This window comes from Rhinatrema bivittatum, chromosome 16 (genome assembly GCF_901001135.1).
Source record: "Rhinatrema bivittatum chromosome 16, aRhiBiv1.1, whole genome shotgun sequence".
In the NCBI taxonomy this organism is placed as follows: domain Eukaryota; kingdom Metazoa; phylum Chordata; class Amphibia; order Gymnophiona; family Rhinatrematidae; genus Rhinatrema; species Rhinatrema bivittatum.
Window position 1 is genome coordinate 10,458,092 of NC_042630.1, and position 21,286 is coordinate 10,479,377.

At 51.8% G+C, this 21,286-nt stretch overlaps 2 protein-coding genes across 2 annotated transcripts; one reads left to right on the forward strand and one right to left on the reverse strand.

Annotated features, from left to right (window-relative positions):
* Positions 1 to 13,161: 13,161 nt before the first annotated feature.
* LOC115078592 (olfactory receptor 5V1-like) lies at positions 13,162 to 14,079 on the forward strand. Its single transcript, XM_029581523.1, has one exon. The coding sequence runs from the start codon at positions 13,162 to 13,164 to the stop codon at positions 14,077 to 14,079; it is 918 nt and encodes a 305-aa protein (XP_029437383.1).
* Positions 14,080 to 18,022: 3,943 nt separating this feature from the next.
* Positions 18,023 to 19,015, reverse strand: LOC115078595 (olfactory receptor 6N1-like). The gene has a single exon (XM_029581525.1). The coding sequence runs from the start codon at positions 19,013 to 19,015 to the stop codon at positions 18,023 to 18,025; it is 993 nt and encodes a 330-aa protein (XP_029437385.1).
* Between the last annotated feature and the right edge of the window lie 2,271 nt (positions 19,016 to 21,286).

Below are 21,286 nucleotides of genomic sequence, written 5' to 3' on the forward strand. Positions count from 1 at the left end.
TGGGCATCCAAATGGCAGATGAAATTTAATGTGGACAAGTGCAAGGTGTTGCATATAGGGAAAAATAACCCTAGCTGTAGTTACACGATGTTAGGTTCCATATTAGGAGCTACCACCCAGGAAAAAGATCTAGGCATCATAGTGGATAATACTTTAAAATCGTCAGCTCAGTGTGCTGCAGCAGGCAAAAAAGCAAACAGAATGTTAGGAATTGTTAGGAAGGGAATGGTTAATAGAACGGAAAATGTCATAATGCCTCTGTATCGCTCCATGGTGAGACCGCACCTTGAATACTGTGTACAATTCTGGTCACCACATCTCAAAAGAGATATAGTTGCGATGGAGAAGGTACAGAGAAGGGCAACCAAAATGATAAAGGGAATGGAACAGCTGAAGAGGTTAGGGCTGTTCAGCTTGGAGAAGAGATGGCTGAGGGGGGGATAGGATAAAGGTCTTTAAGATCATGAGCGGTCTTGAACGAGTAGATGTGAATTGGTTATTTACAATTTTGGATAATAGAAGAACCAGGGGGCATTCCATGAAGTTAGTAAGTAGCACATTTAAGACTAATCGGAGAAAATTATTTTTCACTCAATGCACAATTAAGCTCTGGAATTTGTTGCCAGAGGATGTGGTTAGTGCAGTTAGTGTAACTGGGTTCAAAAAAGGTTTGGATAAGTTCTTGGAGGAGAAGTCCATTAACGGCTATTAATCAAGTTTACTTAGGGAATAGCCACTGCTATTAATTGCATCAGTAGCATGGGATCTTCTTGGTGTTTGGGTAATTGCCAGGTTCTTGTGGCCTGGTTTGGCCTCTGTTGGAAAAAAGGATGCTGGACTTGATGGACACTTGGTCTGACCCAGCATGGCAATTTCTTATGTTCTTATGTCTCCAGAAGCCATCGCCGCCTTCCAGGAATTAAAGAGTGCCTTCCTACAAAAACCCTGTCTCCATCATCCTGATACCAGGAAGTGGTAAAGCTCCAGCTGGGCCTCTGCTCTAGCCAACTGCGCCTGCTGATGGTGGGGAACTACAGGGCTCCTCCCTGCAGGTTGCATCAACTCCACCTCGGTCCAAGGGTCCACTTCCCCAACACGCACGTGCATGGAATGCCGTAGATGGTCTCTGTACATGCAGATCACAAGTTTGTTCTTGTTTCCAATTTAGCTTCAGAAACAATTGTCAATAGAAACAGTTATGAGCAGAAACTCTTTGCTTCAGTAGCCAGTGACCAATGGACCATGGGAGCCCACCCATTCGTGTCTGGAATGGCTTTGTTCTTGGGCTAGTCATGTTTGATGGTTAGCTATCTATCTATGAGTTGATAAGGAATGCCTGCAGATGGCTGTAAGGTCTCCAAACTCCATGTGCTACTTGCCGGATGTCCTTGAAGTATGAACACGGTTGCCAGGCATAATTCTCCCCAAAGGAAATTGGTTGCCCTTATGATGTGATCACATCACCAACTTACAGGCACAGGGCATGGGGGTGGGTGGGAGGCTGCTTTTACCTCAGCCTGGCCTTAGCTATTCTTGCTACACTAAGCTGGAATATCCGCCCCAGCTCTATATTAACTCTAATGTTTTCAGATAAATAAATCAAAATGAAAATAAAACAAGGAGATGTTTGAACATTTCCTGATGCCCAATTTCCTTCTTTGGTACAGAAATTTGCATGTAGAGATGACTATTAACAAATGGCAGGGCAACTTTTAAATTGCTCAGTGCCAACAAATAATAGGTCAGCTTTAAAGATGCTTGATGACATCATGGCGTGCCCTGATCTGCCTGAGGTGTCAACTGAACTGAGCTGCAGTGCCCCAGTTCCCTATAAGAAATGCAAAGAAAACAGGACTCGTAAATGCTGGAGGTACTGCGGGCACATTAAGCGTGCACCGGGGGTGGGGGTCATGAGGTGTTCTATTACTTCTGGTATACATTTGGATGAAAATGGATGAACGGCTTTAAAGCTATTAGATGGTGCAGGCATTTGAGTGTGCGGGGTTGGTGATAGAGGTGATGGGGCGGAGTGGACGTGAGACAGAAATCAGGAAGGGGAATGTGGCCTATCGTGTCTCATCTCCCCCTCCGTCCCCACCTATCCACGCCTATAACTAGAGCTGTGAGACCGAGCATGAGACACAAGCACTGCTGCTGTCGGTGGGCATTGATCGGTGTCTCTCCCTGGTCCACATAATCGCGATTGTTGTTATTATGAAACGTTTATGGTTTGAAGAAAAAAAAAATGTTATCGTGGAGAAGGTCTGCGATCTGGGAATATGAGAGCTTCTGCTTTCAGCCTGAGGGTAAAGCAGATCCCCTGACACCACACCCACACACACACACACACCCACACCCACACACACACACACACACACACCACACACACACACACACACACACCCACACTCACACACACCCACACCCACACACACTCACACACACACACACACACCCCCACACCCACACTCACACACACCCACACCCACACACACTCACACACACACACAAACATGTTGAGGAAAAGACAGGTCTCCTTTCGCATTGCACGCGGCGAATCCAGATGGGCAGTTCTCCTCTAACCCTGATTCCACCTAAAGGAAGTGACAGGTCTCCAGCCCAAGGAAAGGGCGTGTCCCATTCCACATTACACAACAGTGATTCTGACCCAGTGAAAGGGCAGCTGCTCTTTTTACTACGCGACGCCTGTTTTCCGAGGTGGATATCTCTCTCCTCTCTGAGGCAGATCTATCTCCGTTCAGTGCTGGTGTCCTAACTTCCTGGGCCCCTGCGGCCCTGCTGCTTCTGGTCCTGCGAAAGGCACCAAAGAGGGCTGTAGAGAACCCAGAACCAGGTTGAGATCTTATGACACCAGGGAGCAAGGCTGTTAATGCTTAAGATTCGGGCTGTAACATCTGCACACATCTGGGGAAGGGGGAGGGGGTGGGTCCAGCCTCCCCTCCTTCCACCAGCTGAGTAATGACGGGAAAATAATTTGCCTGTCCAGAGCTTTGGAGGGAGATGCTTCCTCCTACAAGGGCACAGATGCATTCATGTTAAAAGTGATGCACGGAAGGCTGCATTAATGCAACCAGAAATTCTCCCTTAGATATCAATTCCCCCTCAGTGTGCTTGACATATGGAAAGCTTAAGCTTCTGCAGATCCTCCAGGAATTTGGCAAGGGAGAGAAACATGAAGGTTGTATTTTAGTTCCTATGTGACAGCCTACAATCCCCCCCCCCCCCCCAGGTGAGTGATGGTGGAAGGGGGTTGGCTTAGTTGTGTGTGTGTGTGTGTGTGTGTGAGTGTGTGAGATCCTCGCATTGGCTGATCTACCTGATAAGTATCATTGCCTCACTGTGTGGCTGGCAGCTTTTCCCACCCAGCGAACTGAAGGGTGAACGCCAGTGCCCGCTCCAGGATGATCCGGTGTGCCACCATCCCTGCACAGTCGATCTAAACCGTGGTCCGACGGCATTGGATGGTCTTGGGCTGGTTTAATCCAGGGATGTTCTCTGTATTCAGCCCCGACCCAACTACCTAAGCAAGGTAGGGAAAGCCATTAGACTGCCAGAAGAAGACCAGGTTGGCATGGATTTGTCACCTACCTTCAACCTCTCCAACTATCTAAATGTCCCTTTGCTTTTCTTTCTCTTCGAGATTGCATTGTTTTTTTTCTTTTCTCTTTTTTTTTTTTTTTTGCTGAGATTGTTTGAGTTTTTTTTTTAATTTGTTTTTTTTTTTATGCCCTGCAATACTTGCTAGCATCAGGAAAAAAAAAATTCTCTGGCAATATTAAGCGATGCGAGGCGGGAACGAGTGAGTAAACCAGGCAGTGGCAGCCAGAGCCGGGCATGCACTGGGGTGCGTTGTACGAGCGGGATAGGATTAGGGGAGGGAGATTTCATCCCAACCCCTGGGTAAGCCTTCGGTCGGCTCATGATCGGAGTGGAGGGTTAAGCTTTTGGGCATCCGTCCTTATAGAAGACTCTCCAAATGTTTGGAAAGTTACAAGGAAGGGCCCCAGAGTTAATAAAGGGACTCGGGGTTCTCATATTAAGGCGAATTTTAAAAGCCCCACGCGCGCCAAGATTCTAAGGATGTGATGCTAAAATCGGTTAAGACTTCAGCGGGGGAACATATTTTACGGAAGAGAAAGACCTCGGGGGGGCACGGCAGGCAAGTTACGCGCCGGGTAGAGCGGTGCGCCGGCCGTTATGAGCCCACCGGCGTATTGGAGGAGTCGGGAAGGGATTTAATTTTATTTCCCCCCTCCTCTGCTGCAGACTTAAGAAGTTTTTTTTTCCCCCTCCCCACCTCGTAAAGCGAGAGCCGTCGGGCGGTCGGAGGGAAGGGCGGGCTCCCCTGGTCTTTTATATCTGCGTTGGCTCTGTAACTTAGGTGCCACCTTGCGGTCGGAGGGCAGCGCGTGCCCGGTAAAGCTGAGTCCCTTTTGCTTCCGTTCTTAGTTTAAAAACGGATATAAAGGGGGGGGGGGGGGGGGGGGAGAGGGGGCGCGCGGGCGGGGATCTCCTGTGTTCCTGTTGATTTTCAGATGGAGGGCCCTATCGGTGTGAAGCACTCACTCACCTTTCTCCCCCGTCCCCCAGGATTCGAGCTCCCCCGCGCTTTCCCTCGGGGGTGACGGGGACACGGCACAGGACACCTGCAGAGCGTGGCCTCAGAAATTGTGCACGAAACGGCCATGGAAGGCGAGCAGGTACCACCAGGGTTATTAATGTTACAGTATCAGAGCCCCGTGCAGTGATCCTGCACACCCCAGAGGCAGGGAGCTTCTCTCTCACTCACACCCCATTCCCAGTATCAGAGCCCCATGCAGTGATCCTGCACACCCCAGAGGCAGGGAGCTTCTCTCTCACTCACACACCATTCCCAGTATCAGAGCCCCGTGCAGTGATCCTGCACACCCCAGAGGCAGGGAGCTTCTCTCTCACTCACACACCATTCCCAGTATCAGAGCCCCATGCAGTGTGTCTGCACACCTCAGAGGCAGGGAGCGTCTCTCTCACTCACACACCATTCCCAGTATCAGAGCCCCATGCAGTGTGTCTGCACACCCCAGAGGCAGGGAGCTTCTCTCTCACTCACACACCATTCCCAGTATCAGAGCCCCATGCAGTGAGTCTGCACCCCTCAGAGGCAGGGAGCTTCTCTCTCACTCACACACCATTCCCAGTATCAGAGCCCCATGCAGTGTGTCTGCACACCTCAGAGGCAGGGAGCATCTCTCTCACTCACACACCATTCCCAGTATCAGAGCCCCATGCAGTGAGTCTGCACCCCTCAGAGGCAGGGAGCTTCTCTCTCACTCACACACCATTCCCAGTATCAGAGCCCCATGCAGTGTGTCTGCACACCTCAGAGGCAGGGAGCGTCTCTCTCACTCACACACCATTCCCAGTATCAGAGCCCCATGCAGTGTGTCTGCACCCCTCAGAGGCAGGGAGCTTCTCTCTCACTCACACACCATTCCCAGTATCAGAGCCCCATGCAGTGTGTCTGCACACCTCAGAGGCAGGGAGCATCTCTCTCACTCACACACCATTCCCAGTATCAGAGCCCCATGCAGTGTAGTCTGCACACCCTCAGAGGCAGGGAGCTTCTCTCTCACTCACACACCATTCCCAGTATCAGAGCCCCATGCAGTGAGTCTGCACACCTCAGAGGCAGGGAGCTTCTCTCTCACTCACACACCATTCCCAGTATCAGAGCCCCATGCAGTGAGTCTGCACACCTCAGAGGCAGGGAGCTTCTCTCTCACTCACACACCATTCCCAGTATCAGAGCCCCATGCAGTGAGTCTGCACACCTCAGAGGCAGGGAGCTTCTCTCTCACTCACACACCATTCCCAGTATCAGAGCCCCATGCAGTGTGTCTGCACCCCTCAGAGGCAGGGAGCTTCTCTCTCACTCACACACCATTCCCAGTATCAGAGCCCCATGCAGTGAGTCTGCACACCCCAGAGGCAGGGAGCTTCTCTCTCACTCACACACCATTCCCAGTATCAGAGCCCCATGCAGTGTGTCTGCACACCTCAGAGGCAGGGAGCATCTCTCTCACTCACACACCATTCCCAGTATCAGAGCCCCATGCAGTGAGTCTGCACCCCTCAGAGGCAGAGAGCTTCTCTCTCACTCACACACCATTCCCAGTATCAGAGCCCCATGCAGTGTGTCTGCACACCTCAGAGGCAGGGAGCGTCTCTCTCACTCACACACCATTCCCAGTATCAGAGCCCCATGCAGTGTGTCTGCACCCCTCAGAGGCAGGGAGCTTCTCTCTCACTCACACACCATTCCCAGTATCAGAGCCCCATGCAGTGTGTCTGCACACCTCAGAGGCAGGGAGCTTCTCTCTCACTCACACACCATTCCCAGTATCAGAGCCCCATGCAGTGAGTCTGCACCCCTCAGAGGCAGGGAGCTTCTCTCTCACTCACACACCATTCCCAGTATCAGAGCCCCATGCAGTGTGTCTGCACACCTCAGAGGCAGGGAGCTTCTCTCTCACTCACACCCCATTCCCAGTATCAGAGCCCCATGCAGTGTGTCTGCACACCTCAGAGGCAGGGAGCTTCTCTCTCACTCACACACCATTCCCAGTATCAGAGCTCCATGCAGTGTGTCTGCACACCTCAGAGGCAGGGAGCGTCTCTCTCACTCACACCCCATTCCCAGTATCAGAGCCCCATGCAGTGTGTCTGCACACCTCAGAGGCAGGGAGCGTCTCTCTCACTCACACACCATTCCCAGTATCAGAGCCCCATGCAGTGTGTCTGCACACCTCAGAGGCAGGGAGCGTCTCTCTCACTCACACACCATTCCCAGTATCAGAGCCCCATGCAGTGTGTCTGCACCCCTCAGAGGCAGGGAGCTTCTCTCTCACTCACACACCATTCCCAGTATCAGAGCCCCGTGCAGTGATCCTGCACACCTCAGAGGCAGGGAGCTTCTCTCTCACTCACACACCATTCCCAATATCAGAGCCCCGTGCAGTGAGTCTGCACACCCCAGAGGCAGGGAGCTTCTCTCTCACTCACACACCATCCCCAGTATCAGAGCCCCATGCAGTGAGTCTGCACACCCCAGAGGCAGGGAGCTTCTCTCTCACTCACACACCATCCCCAGTATCAGAGCCCCATGCAGTGTGTCTGCACACCTCAGAGGCAGGGAGCTTCTCTCTCACTCACACACCATTCCCAGTATCAGAGCCCCATGCAGTGTGTCTGCACACCTCAGAGGCAGGGAGCTTCTCTCTCACTCACACACCATTCCCAGTATCAGAGCCCCATGCAGTGTGTCTGCACACCTCAGAGGCAGGGAGCTTCTCTCTCACTCACACACCATCCCCAGTATCAGAGCCCCATGCAGTGAGTCTGCACACCCCAGAGGCAGGGAGCTTCTCTCTCACTCACACACCATCCCCAGTATCAGAGCCCCATGCAGTGTGTCTGCACACCTCAGAGGCAGGGAGCTTCTCTCTCACTCACACACCATTCCCAGTATCAGAGCCCCATGCAGTGTGTCTGCACACCTCAGAGGCAGGGAGCTTCTCTCTCACTCACACACCATTCCCAGTATCAGAGCCCCATGCAGTGTGTCTGCACACCTCAGAGGCAGGGAGCTTCTCTCTCACTCACACACCATTCCCAGTATCAGAGCCCCATGCAGTGTGTCTGCACACCTCAGAGGCAGGGAGCTTCTCTCTCACTCACACACCATTCCCAGTATCAGAGCCCCATGCAGTGTGTCTGCACCCCTCAGAGGCAGGGAGCTTCTCTCTCACTCACACACCATTCCCAGTATCAGAGCCCCGTGCAGTGATCCTGCACACCTCAGAGGCAGGGAGCTTCTCTCTCACTCACACACCATTCCCAATATCAGAGCCCCGTGCAGTGAGTCTGCACACCCTCAGAGGCAGGGAGCTTCTCTCTCACTCACACACCATCCCCAGTATCAGAGCCCCATGCAGTGAGTCTGCACACCCAGAGGCAGGGAGCTTCTCTCTCACTCACACACCATCCCCAGTATCAGAGCCCCATGCAGTGTGTCTGCACACCCCAGAGGCAGGGAGCTTCTCTCTCACTCACACACCATTCCCAATATCAGAGCCCCGTGCAGTGATCCTGCACACCCCAGAGGCAGGGAGCTTCTCTCTCACTCACACACCATTCCCAGTATCAGAGCCCCGTGCAGTGATCCTGCACACCTCAGAGGCAGGGAGCTTCTCTCTCACTCACACACCATTCCCAGTATCAGAGCCCCATGCAGTGTGTCTGCACCCCTGAGAGGCAGGGAGCTTCTCTCTCACTCACACACCATTCCCAGTATCAGAGCCCCGTGCAGTGATCCTGCACACCTCAGAGGCAGGGAGCTTCTCTCTCACTCACACACCATTCCCAGTATCAGAGCCCCATGCAGTGAGTCTGCACACCTCAGAGGCAGGGAGCTTCTCTCTCACTCACACACCATTCCCAAGTATCAGAGCCCCATGCAGTGTGTCTGCACACCTCAGAGGCAGGGAGCTTCTCTCTCACTCACACACCATTCCCAGTATCAGAGCCCCATGCAGTGAGTCTGCACACCTCAGAGGCAGGGAGCGTCTCACTCACTCACACACCATTCCCAGTATCAGAGCCCCATGCAGTGAGTCTGCACACCTCAGAGGCAGGGAGCTTCTCTCTCACTCTCACACCATTCCCAGTATCAGAGCCCCATGCAGTGTGTCTGCACACCTCAGAGGCAGGGAGCTTCTCTCTCACTCACACCCCATTCCCAGTATCAGAGCTCCATGCAGTGTGTCTGCACACCTCAGAGGCAGGGAGCTTCTCTCTCACTCACACACCATTCCCAGTATCAGAGCCCCATGCAGTGAGTCTGCACCCCTCAGAGGCAGGGAGCTTCTCTCTCACTCTCACACCATTCCCAGTATCAGAGCCCCATGCAGTGTGTCTGCACACCTCAGAGGCAGGGAGCTTCTCTCTCACTCACACACCATTCCCAGTATCAGAGCCCCATGCAGTGTGTCTGCACACCTCAGAGGCAGGGAGCTTCTCTCTCACTCACAGACCATTCCCAGTATCAGAGCCCCATGCAGTGTGTCTGCACACCTCAGAGGCAGGGAGCTTCTCTCTCACTCACACACCATTCCCAGTATCAGAGCCCCATGCAGTGTGTCTGCACAGCCTCAGAGGCAGGGAGCTTCTCTCTCACTCACACACCATTCCCAGTATCAGAGCTCCATGCAGTGTGTCTGCACCCCTCAGAGGCAGGGAGCTTCTCTCTCACTCACACACCATTCCCAGTATCAGAGCCCCATGCAGTGTGTCTGCACCCCTCAGAGGCAGGGAGCTTCTCTCTCACTCACACCCCATTCCCAGTATCAGAGCCCCATGCAGTGTGTCTGCACACCTCAGAGGCAGGGAGCTTCTCTCTCACTCACACACCATTCCCAGTATCAGAGCCCCATGCAGTGTGTCTGCACCCCTCAGAGGCAGGGAGCTTCTCTCTCACTCACACACCATTCCCAGTATCAGAGCCCCATGCAGTGTGTCTGCACACCTCAGAGGCAGGGAGCTTCTCTCTCACTCACAGACCATCCCCAGTATCAGAGCCCCATGCAGTGAGTCTGCACCCCTCAGAGGCAGGGAGCTTCTCTCTCACTCACAGACCATCCCCAGTATCAGAGCCCCATGCAGGGTGTCTGCACACCTCAGAGGCAGGGAGCTTCTCTCTCACTCACATCCCATTCCCAGTATGAGAGCCCCATGCAGTGTGTCTGCACACCTCAGAGGCAGGGAGCTTCTCTCTCACTCACACCCCATTCCCAGTATCAGAGCCCCATGCAGTGTGTCTGCACACCTCAGAGGCAGGGAGCTTCTCTCTCACTCACATCCCATTCCCAGTATCAGAGCCCCATGCAGTGTGTCTGCACACCTCAGAGGCAGGGAGCTTCTCTCTCACTCACATCCCATTCCCAGTATGAGAGCCCCATGCAGTGTGTCTGCACACCTCAGAGGCAGGGAGCTTCTCTCTCACTCACACCCCATTCCCAGTATCAGAGCCCCATGCAGTGTGTCTGCACACCCCAGAGGCAGGGAGCTTCTCTCTCACTCACATCCCATTCCCAGTATGAGAGCCCCATGCAGTGTGTCTGCACACCTCAGAGGCAGGGAGCGTCTCTCTCACTCACAGACCATCCCCAGTATCAGAGCCCCATGCAGTGATCCTGCACACCCCAGAGGCAGGGAGCTTCTCTCTCACTCACACACCATTCCCAGTATCAGAGCCCCATGCAGTGTGTCTGCACACCCCAGAGGCAGGGAGCTTCTCTCTCACTCACACACCATCCCCAGTATCAGAGCCCCATGCAGTGTGTCTGCACACCCCAGAGGCAGGGAGCGTCTCTCTCACTCACAGACCATTCCCAGTATCAGAGCTCCATGCAGTGTGTCTGCACACCTCAGAGGCAGGGAGCTTCTCTCTCACTCACACACCATTCCCAGTATCAGAGCCCCATGCAGTGATCCTGCACACCTCAGAGGCAGGGAGCTTCTCTCTCACTCACACACCATTCCCAGTATCAGAGCCCCGTGCAGTGATCCTGCACACCCCAGAGGCAGGGAGCTTCTCTCTCACTCACACACCATTCCCAGTATCAGAGCTCCATGCAGTGTGTCTGCACAGCTCAGAGGCAGGGAGCTTCTCTCTCACTCACACACCATCCCCAGTATCAGAGCCCCATGCAGTGTGTCTGCACACCTCAGAGGCAGGGAGCTTCTCTCTCACTCACACCCCATTCCCAGTATCAGAGCTCCATGCAGTGTGTCTGCACAGCTCAGAGGCAGGGAGCTTCTCTCTCACTCACATCCCATTCCCAGTATGAGAGCCCCATGCAGTGTGTCTGCACACCTCAGAGGCAGGGAGCTTCTCTCTCACTCACATCCCATTCCCAGTATGAGAGCCCCATGCAGTGTGTCTGCACACCTCAGAGGCAGGGAGCTTCTCTCTCACTCACACACCATTCCCAGTATCAGAGCCCCATGCAGTGTGTCTGCACACCTCAGAGGCAGGGAGCTTCTCTCTCACTCACACACCATTCCCAGTATCAGAGCTCCATGCAGTGTGTCTGCACACCTCAGAGGCAGGGAGCTTCTCTCTCACTCACACACCATTCCCAGTATCAGAGCTCCATGCAGTGTGTCTGCACACCTCAGAGGCAGGGAGCTTCTCTCTCACTCACATCCCATTCCCAGTATGAGAGCCCCATGCAGTGTGTCTGCACACCTCAGAGGCAGGGAGCTTCTCTCTCACTCACACACCATTCCCAGTATCAGAGCTCCATGCAGTGTGTCTGCACAGCTCAGAGGCAGGGAGCTTCTCTCTCACTCACATCCCATTCCCAGTATCAGAGCCCCATGCAGTGTGTCTGCACACCTCAGAGGCAGGGAGCTTCTCTCTCACTCACACACCATTCCCAGTATCAGAGCTCCATGCAGTGTGTCTGCACACCTCAGAGGCAGGGAGCTTCTCTCTCACTCACATCCCATTCCCAGTATGAGAGCCCCATGCAGTGTGTCTGCACACCTCAGAGGCAGGGAGCTTCTCTCTCACTCACACACCATTCCCAGTATCAGAGCTCCATGCAGTGTGTCTGCACACCTCAGAGGCAGGGAGCTTCTCTCTCACTCACATCCCATTCCCAGTATGAGAGCCCCATGCAGTGTGTCTGCACACCTCAGAGGCAGGGAGCTTCTCTCTCACTCACACACCATTCCCAGTATCAGAGCCCCATGCAGTGTGTCTGCACAGCTCAGAGGCAGGGAGCTCTCTCTCACTCACATCCCATTCCCAGTATCAGAGCCCCATGCAGTGTGTCTGCACACCTCAGAGGCAGGGAGCTTCTCTCTCACTCACACACCATTCCCAGTATCAGAGCTCCATGCAGTGTGTCTGCACAGCTCAGAGGCAGGGAGCTTCTCTCTCACTCACACACCATCCCAGTATCAGAGCCCCATGCAGTGTGTCTGCACACCTCAGAGGCAGGGAGCTTCTCTCTCACTCACACCCCATTCCCAGTATCAGAGCTCCATGCAGTGTGTCTGCACACCTCAGAGGCAGGGAGCTTCTCTCTCACTCACATCCCATTCCCAGTATCGAGAGCCCCATGCAGTGTGTCTGCACACCTCAGAGGCAGGGAGCTTCTCTCTCACTCACACACCATTCCCAGTATCAGAGCTCCATGCAGTGTGTCTGCACACCTCAGAGGCAGGGAGCTTCTCTCTCACTCACATCCCATTCCCAGTATGAGAGCCCCATGCAGTGTGTCTGCACACCTCAGAGGCAGGGAGCTTCTCTCTCACTCACACACCATTCCCAGTATCAGAGCTCCATGCAGTGTGTCTGCACACCTCAGAGGCAGGGAGCTTCTCTCTCACTCACATCCCATTCCCAGTATGAGAGCCCCATGCAGTGTGTCTGCACACCTCAGAGGCAGGGAGCTTCTCTCTCACTCACACACCATTCCCAGTATCAGAGCCCCATGCAGTGTGTCTGCACACCTCAGAGGCAGGGAGCTTCTCTCTCACTCACATCCCCATTCCCAGTATCAGAGCCCCATGCAGTGTGTCTGCACACCTCAGAGGCAGGGAGCTTCTCTCTCACTCACACCCCATTCCCAGTATCAGAGCCCCATGCAGTGTGTCTGCACACCTCAGAGGCAGGGAGCTTCTCTCTCACTCACACCCCCATTCCCAGTATCAGAGCCCCATGCAGTGTGTCTGCACACCTCAGAGGCAGGGAGCTTCTCTCTCACTCACATCCCATTCCCAGTATGAGAGCCCCATGCAGTGTGTCTGCACACCTCAGAGGCAGGGAGCTTCTCTCTCACTCACATCCCATTCCCAGTATGAGAGCCCCATGCAGTGTGTCCTGCACACCTCAGAGGCAGGGAGCTTCTCTCTCACTCACATCCCATTCCCAGTATGAGAGCCCCATGCAGTGTGTCTGCACACCTTAGAGACAGGGAGATTCTGTTGGTTGGGATCTGGAATTAGTCCGTACCTTTCACCACGTCACGTAACTGCTCTGTTCTTCCCTCTATTCTTCCTTCGTTGCCTCAGGTAAATCCAGGAGAATGGATGAGGTGGGAGAACCGAACCTCAGTGACTGAGTTCTTCCTTCTGGGTCTTTCTGAGTCTCCGGTCCTGCGGGGGATCTTCTTCTTTCTCTTCTCCCTCACCTATGTGGTCACCCTGCAGGGGAACACTCTCCTCTTCCTCCTCGCCTGCCTGGACACCCGCCTCCACACCCCCATGTACTTCTTCCTGGCCAACCTGTCATTCCTGGACATTTGCACCTCCACCACCACGGTCCCCAGGCTGCTGGTGGACCTTCTCCAACCGGGGCAAGGTATTTCTGTCCCAAACTGCTTCCTGCAGCTCTTCTGGGTGACGGCCTTGAACACCACAGAGTTGATGCTGTTGACGGCGATGGCTTATGATCGCTATGTGGCCGTGTGGTGCCCACTGCGCTATGCAGCGATCATGAACAGAGATATCTGTGTCAACTTGGCTGCCGGCTCCTGGGTTGGCGGTTGCTTGCACTCGTTGATCCATGCTCTGCTCGCAGCCCGGTTACCATTTTGCGGACCCAACCAGGTCAACCAGTTTTTCTGCAATGCCCCCCAGCTGCTGGAGCTTTCCTGTGCTGACACCTCCCCCAATGAAGCTGCCCTGCTGCTCACTGGCGTGGCCCTGAGTAGCTGCTTCCTGGTCATCTTAGTCTCCTATGCCCACATTTTGGCCGCCGTGCAGAAGCGCCGCGCCGCCGGGGAGGGGAGGGGCAAGGCCTTCTCCACCTGCGCCTCCCACCTCGCGGTGGTGGTCATGTTCTACGGGAGCGCGGCCGCCACCTGCCTGGCTGGGAAAGGGGGGACGGGGTCTGTGTTTTACACGGCAGTCACCCCCATGCTGAACCCCGTCATCTACAGCTTGAGGAACCAGGAGGTGAGAGTGGCCTGGAGGAAGCTGACAGCAAGGAAACAAAGGGTGACCTAAGTCCAAAGACAGCAATGCTGTTATCCTCTCTATTGGGATGTGATATATTTAAATAGAGCAATGAAAACAAATTATCTGTATGATATAGATCAGCATTGGAGACCACGTAGAAGTGGTCTCCAAAGCTCATGTGCAGGATTCCCTTACACCAGGCCAGTCCGAGGGATCATAGCCTGCCGAGAAAACCTTGCTTTCTCTAGGACCAACGCCATCAGTGGACCTTCGCGCTGCATTTTCTAGGCTTCCGTTCAGACACAGCTTCCTTCAGTGAGACAGCGAGACACCTCACCATCCTGTGTTGCTACGGGAAGCCGATACCGAGGGGAAGAGACTTCTGTGCATTGCAGGAAAGAGGCTCATGTTATGTGCTATAGCTTACTAAGGGGATCTGGGAGAGGGTCATGGCAGAGGGGAAGGGGAGAAGGGCAGAGGAAAATGAATGCGAGGGATGCACTGAGAAGGGGGAGCAATGAGACAGGGCAAAAAGGAAATACGTCTATGTATATGAGTTAACTAATTCTGTGGGTTGTGGAAGGGCCCCCCCCCAGAAACCCATCCCTTGCCATGAAATCTGCTGGTTCCCGTGGAATCGTCATGGGAGATTGGGGATGGGATGGGTTAGGGGGGTGGGAGAGGGCCGGTAGTGCGTTTTGTAACTTCCTTCCCCTTCCCCATTCCCCCCCCCCCCACCAGACGCTGATTTGGCAACAGGAAAAGCGGGAGAGCTGCAGAACCTCGAACTGCATCCTTGTCCTTTGTCTCCTGGGACACAACTGGTCTGTTGAATGCATGGCAGTAAAGCGTCCCTCCTCGGTTCAAAGCATCAGTTGTGCCCTGGGTAGCAGAGGGGGAGAATGTGGCCTGAGATGCCACCACCCAGCTCCGGTTCCTGTTGGCTTGATCAATGTGGCAGGCAGGAGGGACCGGGAAGAGAGATGGGCAGGTTAAAGAGAGCATGGGGATGTGTGGAAGAAGGGCTGGGGGACGGGGTGGTTGTTTGAGTGGAGCGGATTTGGGGGGTGTGTGACAGAGGAGATAAGGGAATGGTGGATAGGAAATGTGCAACTGAACTAAACTGTGTGCAGGCTTGAGTGATGCGAGATGGATGCTGAGCCATGTGATGGCCCCTGCAGTTTTAATGTGAGCATCTGTGAAAACTGCACTGAGATGAAGCTGTTAGTATTCTCCATATCAGGCAATCTGTTTTAATTATACAGTTTAGCTGGCAATGTTGGACACAAACTTGTTGAGCTTGTAGCCTTCACAAACTTTGTATCCAGTTATGTGGCCCAGTATTGTTCAGCAGATGTCTTTTTAACTCACGTTAGTATCCACATGAAAATCTGCATATACGTACCAGCTAAAATGAAGTCATGTCAGAAGCTCACCAATCCTATCTTGTGATAATCTCCCCTCTATATCTACTTTTGGATCATACGCATACGCATGATATTCTGATGAAGAACAGGCTTTGGACTTAAAGATTTTGAACTTCTTGACTTTCGCACACACACGGGACGTTACTCTTACGACTTTCAACGGAGCCTCGCACCAGGCTTCGAGAGTGGGCTCCCAGCGCAGCCCAGTCCTACTCCATTAACTTTGGAGTACTTGCTGATCTTATCCTAGCACAAGCCTGTGCAGGCCAAGTAAATCTTCGCTCCTGTCCCCTTCTGTAAGCACTCCGGGTCCACTGACATGGGACTGTGGTGTTAACCTGTCACTTGCTAGCCAGAGGTCCAGCTTTCTACCTCTGTGCCGCAAGACAGATCCTAAAGAAGGATATAACCCAATCGTAGTGGAGAGCTCGAGGGCCTGAGACCATCCGTGAGACATTCACCTGTCTCCCCCGATCAGCGTAAGATTAACTGGCTAAATTGCCACTTTAAGCTGGGTAGTTAATTGCCAACGTGTTTCAGAAGTGCAAGTTAACTTTGGGCTAGAAATGTCTGTTTCCAGAATATTGTAATAAAAGTGAATTACTCTGCTAAACCACAGACTCAAAGCATCTACCGTTGCTTCAGGCATAGATTGTGAGCCTTCTGGGGACAGGGAAATACCTACCCTACCTGAATGGAATCTACTTTGAAGTGTCTGAAAGCTAGAATATAATTTGAAAAAATAAAACAAATAAATAAATATATAAAACCATTGCATATTTTATGCTGCTGCGATAAAAATTATTATTATCCACCTCAATAAAGAATTTGATATTTTGTAATCTTTCCATGACCTTGGACTTTATTTTATCTGATTTAAATGTCAGATAAACCATGCAAGATTAATTATTTCTTACACTTCTTGGGTTTGCTCAAGCCATCTCTCTCTCTTATGTTCTTTCTGTCTTGCCACGTAAAACCATCCATCCATCCATTCATTCATCCATCCATCTATCTGTTTGTCCGTCTCATGAGCAGACATGATCTCGTCTCTAGACTCCTCGGCCAGCTTCCCCACCAGCCTTTGACTCCGTTATCGCTCAGGCTGCTTTCTTTCCCGGTTTCCGACATCAGGGCTGCAGAGGCTGCCGGCTCCTTCCTCTCCGTTGCCCGTTCAGAGAGATTTAAGTCAGAGATGGCGACTTGCCAGGGCTCCTTGTAATGAAGTTCAAAGGCTTGGGCGTTAAGGGAAGGGGGAAGGGATGGCTGTGATCTAAGCTGTGACCTGGTAGTCGGTCACTTCACCTCCCTGTGATGGTAAGCTCTGCATCGAAGGGAACATTGAAGTCACAAGATCTTTTGATTTTGGGAGTTGAAAAGGTGGGCTGAGTGACAGTTTATTACATCACAGAATACACAACACACAAAATTTGTACCTATAAGTCTGAGGAAAAGCAACAAAACCACACAAGATTAGATGTTACGTTAAAGAATATGTACAGAGAAAGCTCCCCTCACAGGTTCTAATGTGAGTCTGATATATCTTTGAAAAGATGTAAACACAGCGCTAGGAAATCAGCAACAGTTCATCAGGCACTCCGCCTTGGAAAAGAACAGAGGAAGGAACACTGGTGCAGCAGGGCCGTGCTGAGCAAGGGGTGGCCCTGAAAAAGCTTGCCAGAGTGGGCCGAGAGTGCAGTGACTGGGAACAGGGAGGGGGCCCCCTCTTCCAGCGAGCAATCTACTCTACGGGCAAGGAGTGCAGCCATGTACGTCTGGCTGGTAGGAGTTCCCAGCTCTCCAGCGCCAGAGGGAAGAGAGAACCCGAGGCTGGAGGCAAGGATGCTTGATAGACAAGCCGAGGCTGGGAAGCCAGAAAGCCCTCTCCCGAATGCCATGGTCGGGCAGGGAGATGGATGGGTGCAGACGGTGGCAGAGATAAAGGCGATTGCAGTGGACATTGATCAGGTGCAGCAAGGGGTCCGATTTATTACCCAATTCCTGACATAGCAGGTCTAAAGCTTCGGCAATCTCCTGTGTGTCTCTTCCCTGAAGGAAGATATCATCTACATAATGATGTAACTTTATGGACATTGGCAACATGGGAGTTAACTGTTCCAATGTATGTGCGACCTTTTCATGACAAATGGTTGGGCTGTGGCAGACAGGTGAAAGTGTATGGTACCTCGAGGCATGAGAAGGCAAACATCTCCTAACTAGAAGGGGCAATAGGAATACTAAAAAATGCATTACCAATGTCTACCACAGTATACCAGGTACCATTATGTTCTTGGGTGGCATGTATTAAGTTAGCTATAGATGGGACAGCAACATGAAGTGGTGGGGTGAAATCATTCAATTTACAGTAATCCACTGTAGAGCACCATGACCCATCTGGTTTTAAAACTGGCCACACCAGACTGTTAAAAGGAGTCTTCACTAGTGTCACTACCCCCGCTTCCCTTAAGTCATCAATAATTGTCTGCAAAACTGCTGGTGGGCAATTGGTCTTAATCTGGATACCGGGCTTGATGGACCCTTGATCTGACCCAACATGGCAAGTCTTATGTTCTTAGGTTCTTATGAAAGATGCTCTGTCCTTTCTGGAAGAGAAAACTGGAGAATACACTCCTGCATTTTTCTGAAGTCCTCTTCAGTGCCTTCTTCACCTCCTGGTTCCGAAGGCTGTAAATGATGGGGTTCAGCAGAGGGGTCACCACAGAGTAGAAGACGGACACCACCTTGTCTAGGTAATATGAGTCGCTGGTGTCTGTCCTCAGGTAGATGAAGATGACCGTGCCGAAATATATGAGGACCACCACAAAATGGGCTGCGCAAGTCGAGAAGGCTTTCTTGCGCCCGGTGGTCGAAGGGATTCTCAGTATCGTAGAGATGATGAAGATGTAGGACACGACGATAAGTGCCACGCAGCTGATGATCACGGACCAGGAGATGATACGGAACACAACCTCCGTGGCGGCCGTATCCGAGCAGGCCAGCTTCAGCAGGGGGGAAAAGTCACAGAAGAAGTGGTCGATCCTGTTGGGGCCACAGAAGGAGAGCTGGGACAGGCCGATGGTCGGTACCATGAGGGCCAGGCTGCTGGCCACCCAGCACCCTGCGGCCAGCTGACTGCAGAGCTCCTGGCTCATGACTGCTGAGTAGCGGAGTGGGTTGCAAATGGCCAGGTAGCGGTCCGCGGCCATCACTGTGAGGAGCAAGTGCTCTGTGGCCCCAAAGACAAAGAAGAAATAGAACTGCACTAAGCAACAGAGGGCGCAGATGGATTTGGTCTCCGCCAGCAGGTCTGTCAGCATCTTGGGAAGAGTGGTGGAGGTGTAGCCAACTCCTAAGAAGCAGAGATTAGAAATGAAGAAGTACATGGGTGTGTGGAGACTGGCATCCATCTTCACCAGGAAAATAATAATTAGGTCCCCGATGACGGTTAGGATGTAGGCGGCCAGCACAAGCATGAACATTAAAATCTGTTGCCTCGGGGAGAGGGAAAATCCTATGAGGATGAATTCCTCCACACGTGTCCAGTTGTTAGCATCCATCTTCCTTGTTTTCTCTGTTTCCTGGGCATAAAGCTTTAGAGGAAATAAAAGAAGGCGTGAATTAACGAGATATGAACAGTCTGCAAGTTTAAATCATGGGGCGCTCACAGATTGATGACAAACTTCAAATACCCGAGGCTTGGACCCAGATGGGTTCTTGCACCCCGAAGTCATTAACCTCTGTACCTATTAGTGCACCCCCCTCCTCAGCTCGGAGAAGTTAATCTTCTAAATCATGTCCAGAACTGGGCTTTTGCAAAACTGCCTGCCCAACATGTGGGTAAACTTAAGTCTTGTTCATATTCAGGCTGAGCTGGGGAGGGGTTTGCTCATGTTCATTTAATTATTTTACATATTTGCTTACATTTATATATCGCCACATCCAACAGCTTATAAAATCATTACAAACAATATAAATTGAACATCCTGTTGTAACTTTAACCCATATAGCAGCTCCAACCTCATCATCACCCACTCTCAGCCTGGGGCGTTGTGGTCAGCAAAGCCCAAGAATATTCTGGTCAGAGGATTTGGAGCTGAGAGAAACAGAAGGCCAGTTTCCATCTCTTTGCATGAGCTTGGGGAAGAGGGAAACCCTGCCTTCTGTTCCCAGTATCTTCAGAGTCCATTAGTGACTATAGAGGGCCACAGTTTAGTCCCTGTAATGGTGCCTCCGATTCTATCCTTATTTATGTATTTATCTGATTTATATTCCACTTTTCGTTCAAAGCGGATTGCTTTCAGGTACTGTAAGTATTTCCATATCCCCAAGGGGCTTGCAATCTAAGGACCCGATTTACTAGGATTTTTATCCCATTCTGTGCCTATGGAAAAAAAATGCTCAGTAAATGAGGCCTAGGGATGGTAACTTAGATGCAGCCCATGTGGGTGTGTTTGCCCCCGAGCCCCAATTTTATATGGACCTGTGCATGTGCGCGCAAATGCCGCCTCTATGTTGTAAATCATGTCATCCGCTACTCAGCAGTCATGTCAACTGCAAAAAGACAAAGGTTTGTCTATTTGCGGATGACACTAAGATCTGCAACAGAGTGGACACGCCGGAAGGAGTGGAGAGAATGAGACGGGATTTAAGGAAACTGGAAGAGTGGTGGAAGATATGGCAGCTGAGATTCAATGCCAAGAAGTGCAGAGTCATGCATATGGGGAGTGGAAATCCAAATGAACTGTATTTGATGGGGGGAGAAAGGCTGATGTGCACGGAGCAGGAGAGAGACCTTGGGGTGATAGTGTCTAATGATCTGAAGTCGGCGAAACAATGTGACAAGGCGATAGCTAAAGCCAGAAGAATGCTGGGCTGCATAGAGAGAGGAATATCAAGTAAGAAAAGGGAAGTGATTATCCCCTTGTACAGGTCCTTGGTGAGGCCTCACCTGGAGTACTGTGTTCAGTTCTGGAGATCGTATCTCCGAAGAGACAGAGACAAGATGGAGGCGGTCCAGAGAAGGGCGACCAAAAAGATGGAGGGTCTTCATCAAATGACTTATGAGGAGAGATTGAAGAATCTAAATATGTATACCCTGGAGGAAAGGAGGAGCAGAGGTGATATGATACAGACTTTCAGATACTTGAAAGGTTTTAATGATCCAAAGATAACGACAAACCTTTTCCGTCGGAAAAAAATCAACAGAACCAGAGGTCACGATTTGAAGCTCCAGGGAGGAAGACTCAGAACCAATGTCAGGAAGTATTTCTTCACGGAGAGGGTGGTGGATGCCCTGAATGCCCTTCCGGAGGAAGTGGTGAAGACCAGAACTGTGAAGGACTTCAAAGGGGTGTGGGATAAACACTGTGGATCCATAAAGTCTAGAGGACGTGAATGAAAAGTGGGTGGCTCGCGGGAATGACAGCTACTACCTGGCGATAATACCCTTATTCAATAAACATACACACAGTTAATGTGACTCCAACATTGCTCTAAGCTTCAACGACAAGAGGAAATGTGGAAAAAAGAATTTGCATTCACAAAAAATCAGGGAGTAGCTTGCTTGTTACGGTGGTTACTACCCCAAACCAAATAAGCCTAATACTTCACTTCCAATGCATATCCAGCATAGCTCTCTGCTTCAACGGCAGGGGAGGAAGACCGAAACTTCACGCAAATCCAGCATAGCTCTCTGCTTCAATGGCAGGGGGAATGAAGAAAAGTGGATCTATATACAGACAACAAGGACTGAATTACATAGTCTGGATAAACAAATATGCATGGGTGTAGCTTGCTTATTGCGGCGGTTATTACCCCTAACTAATTAA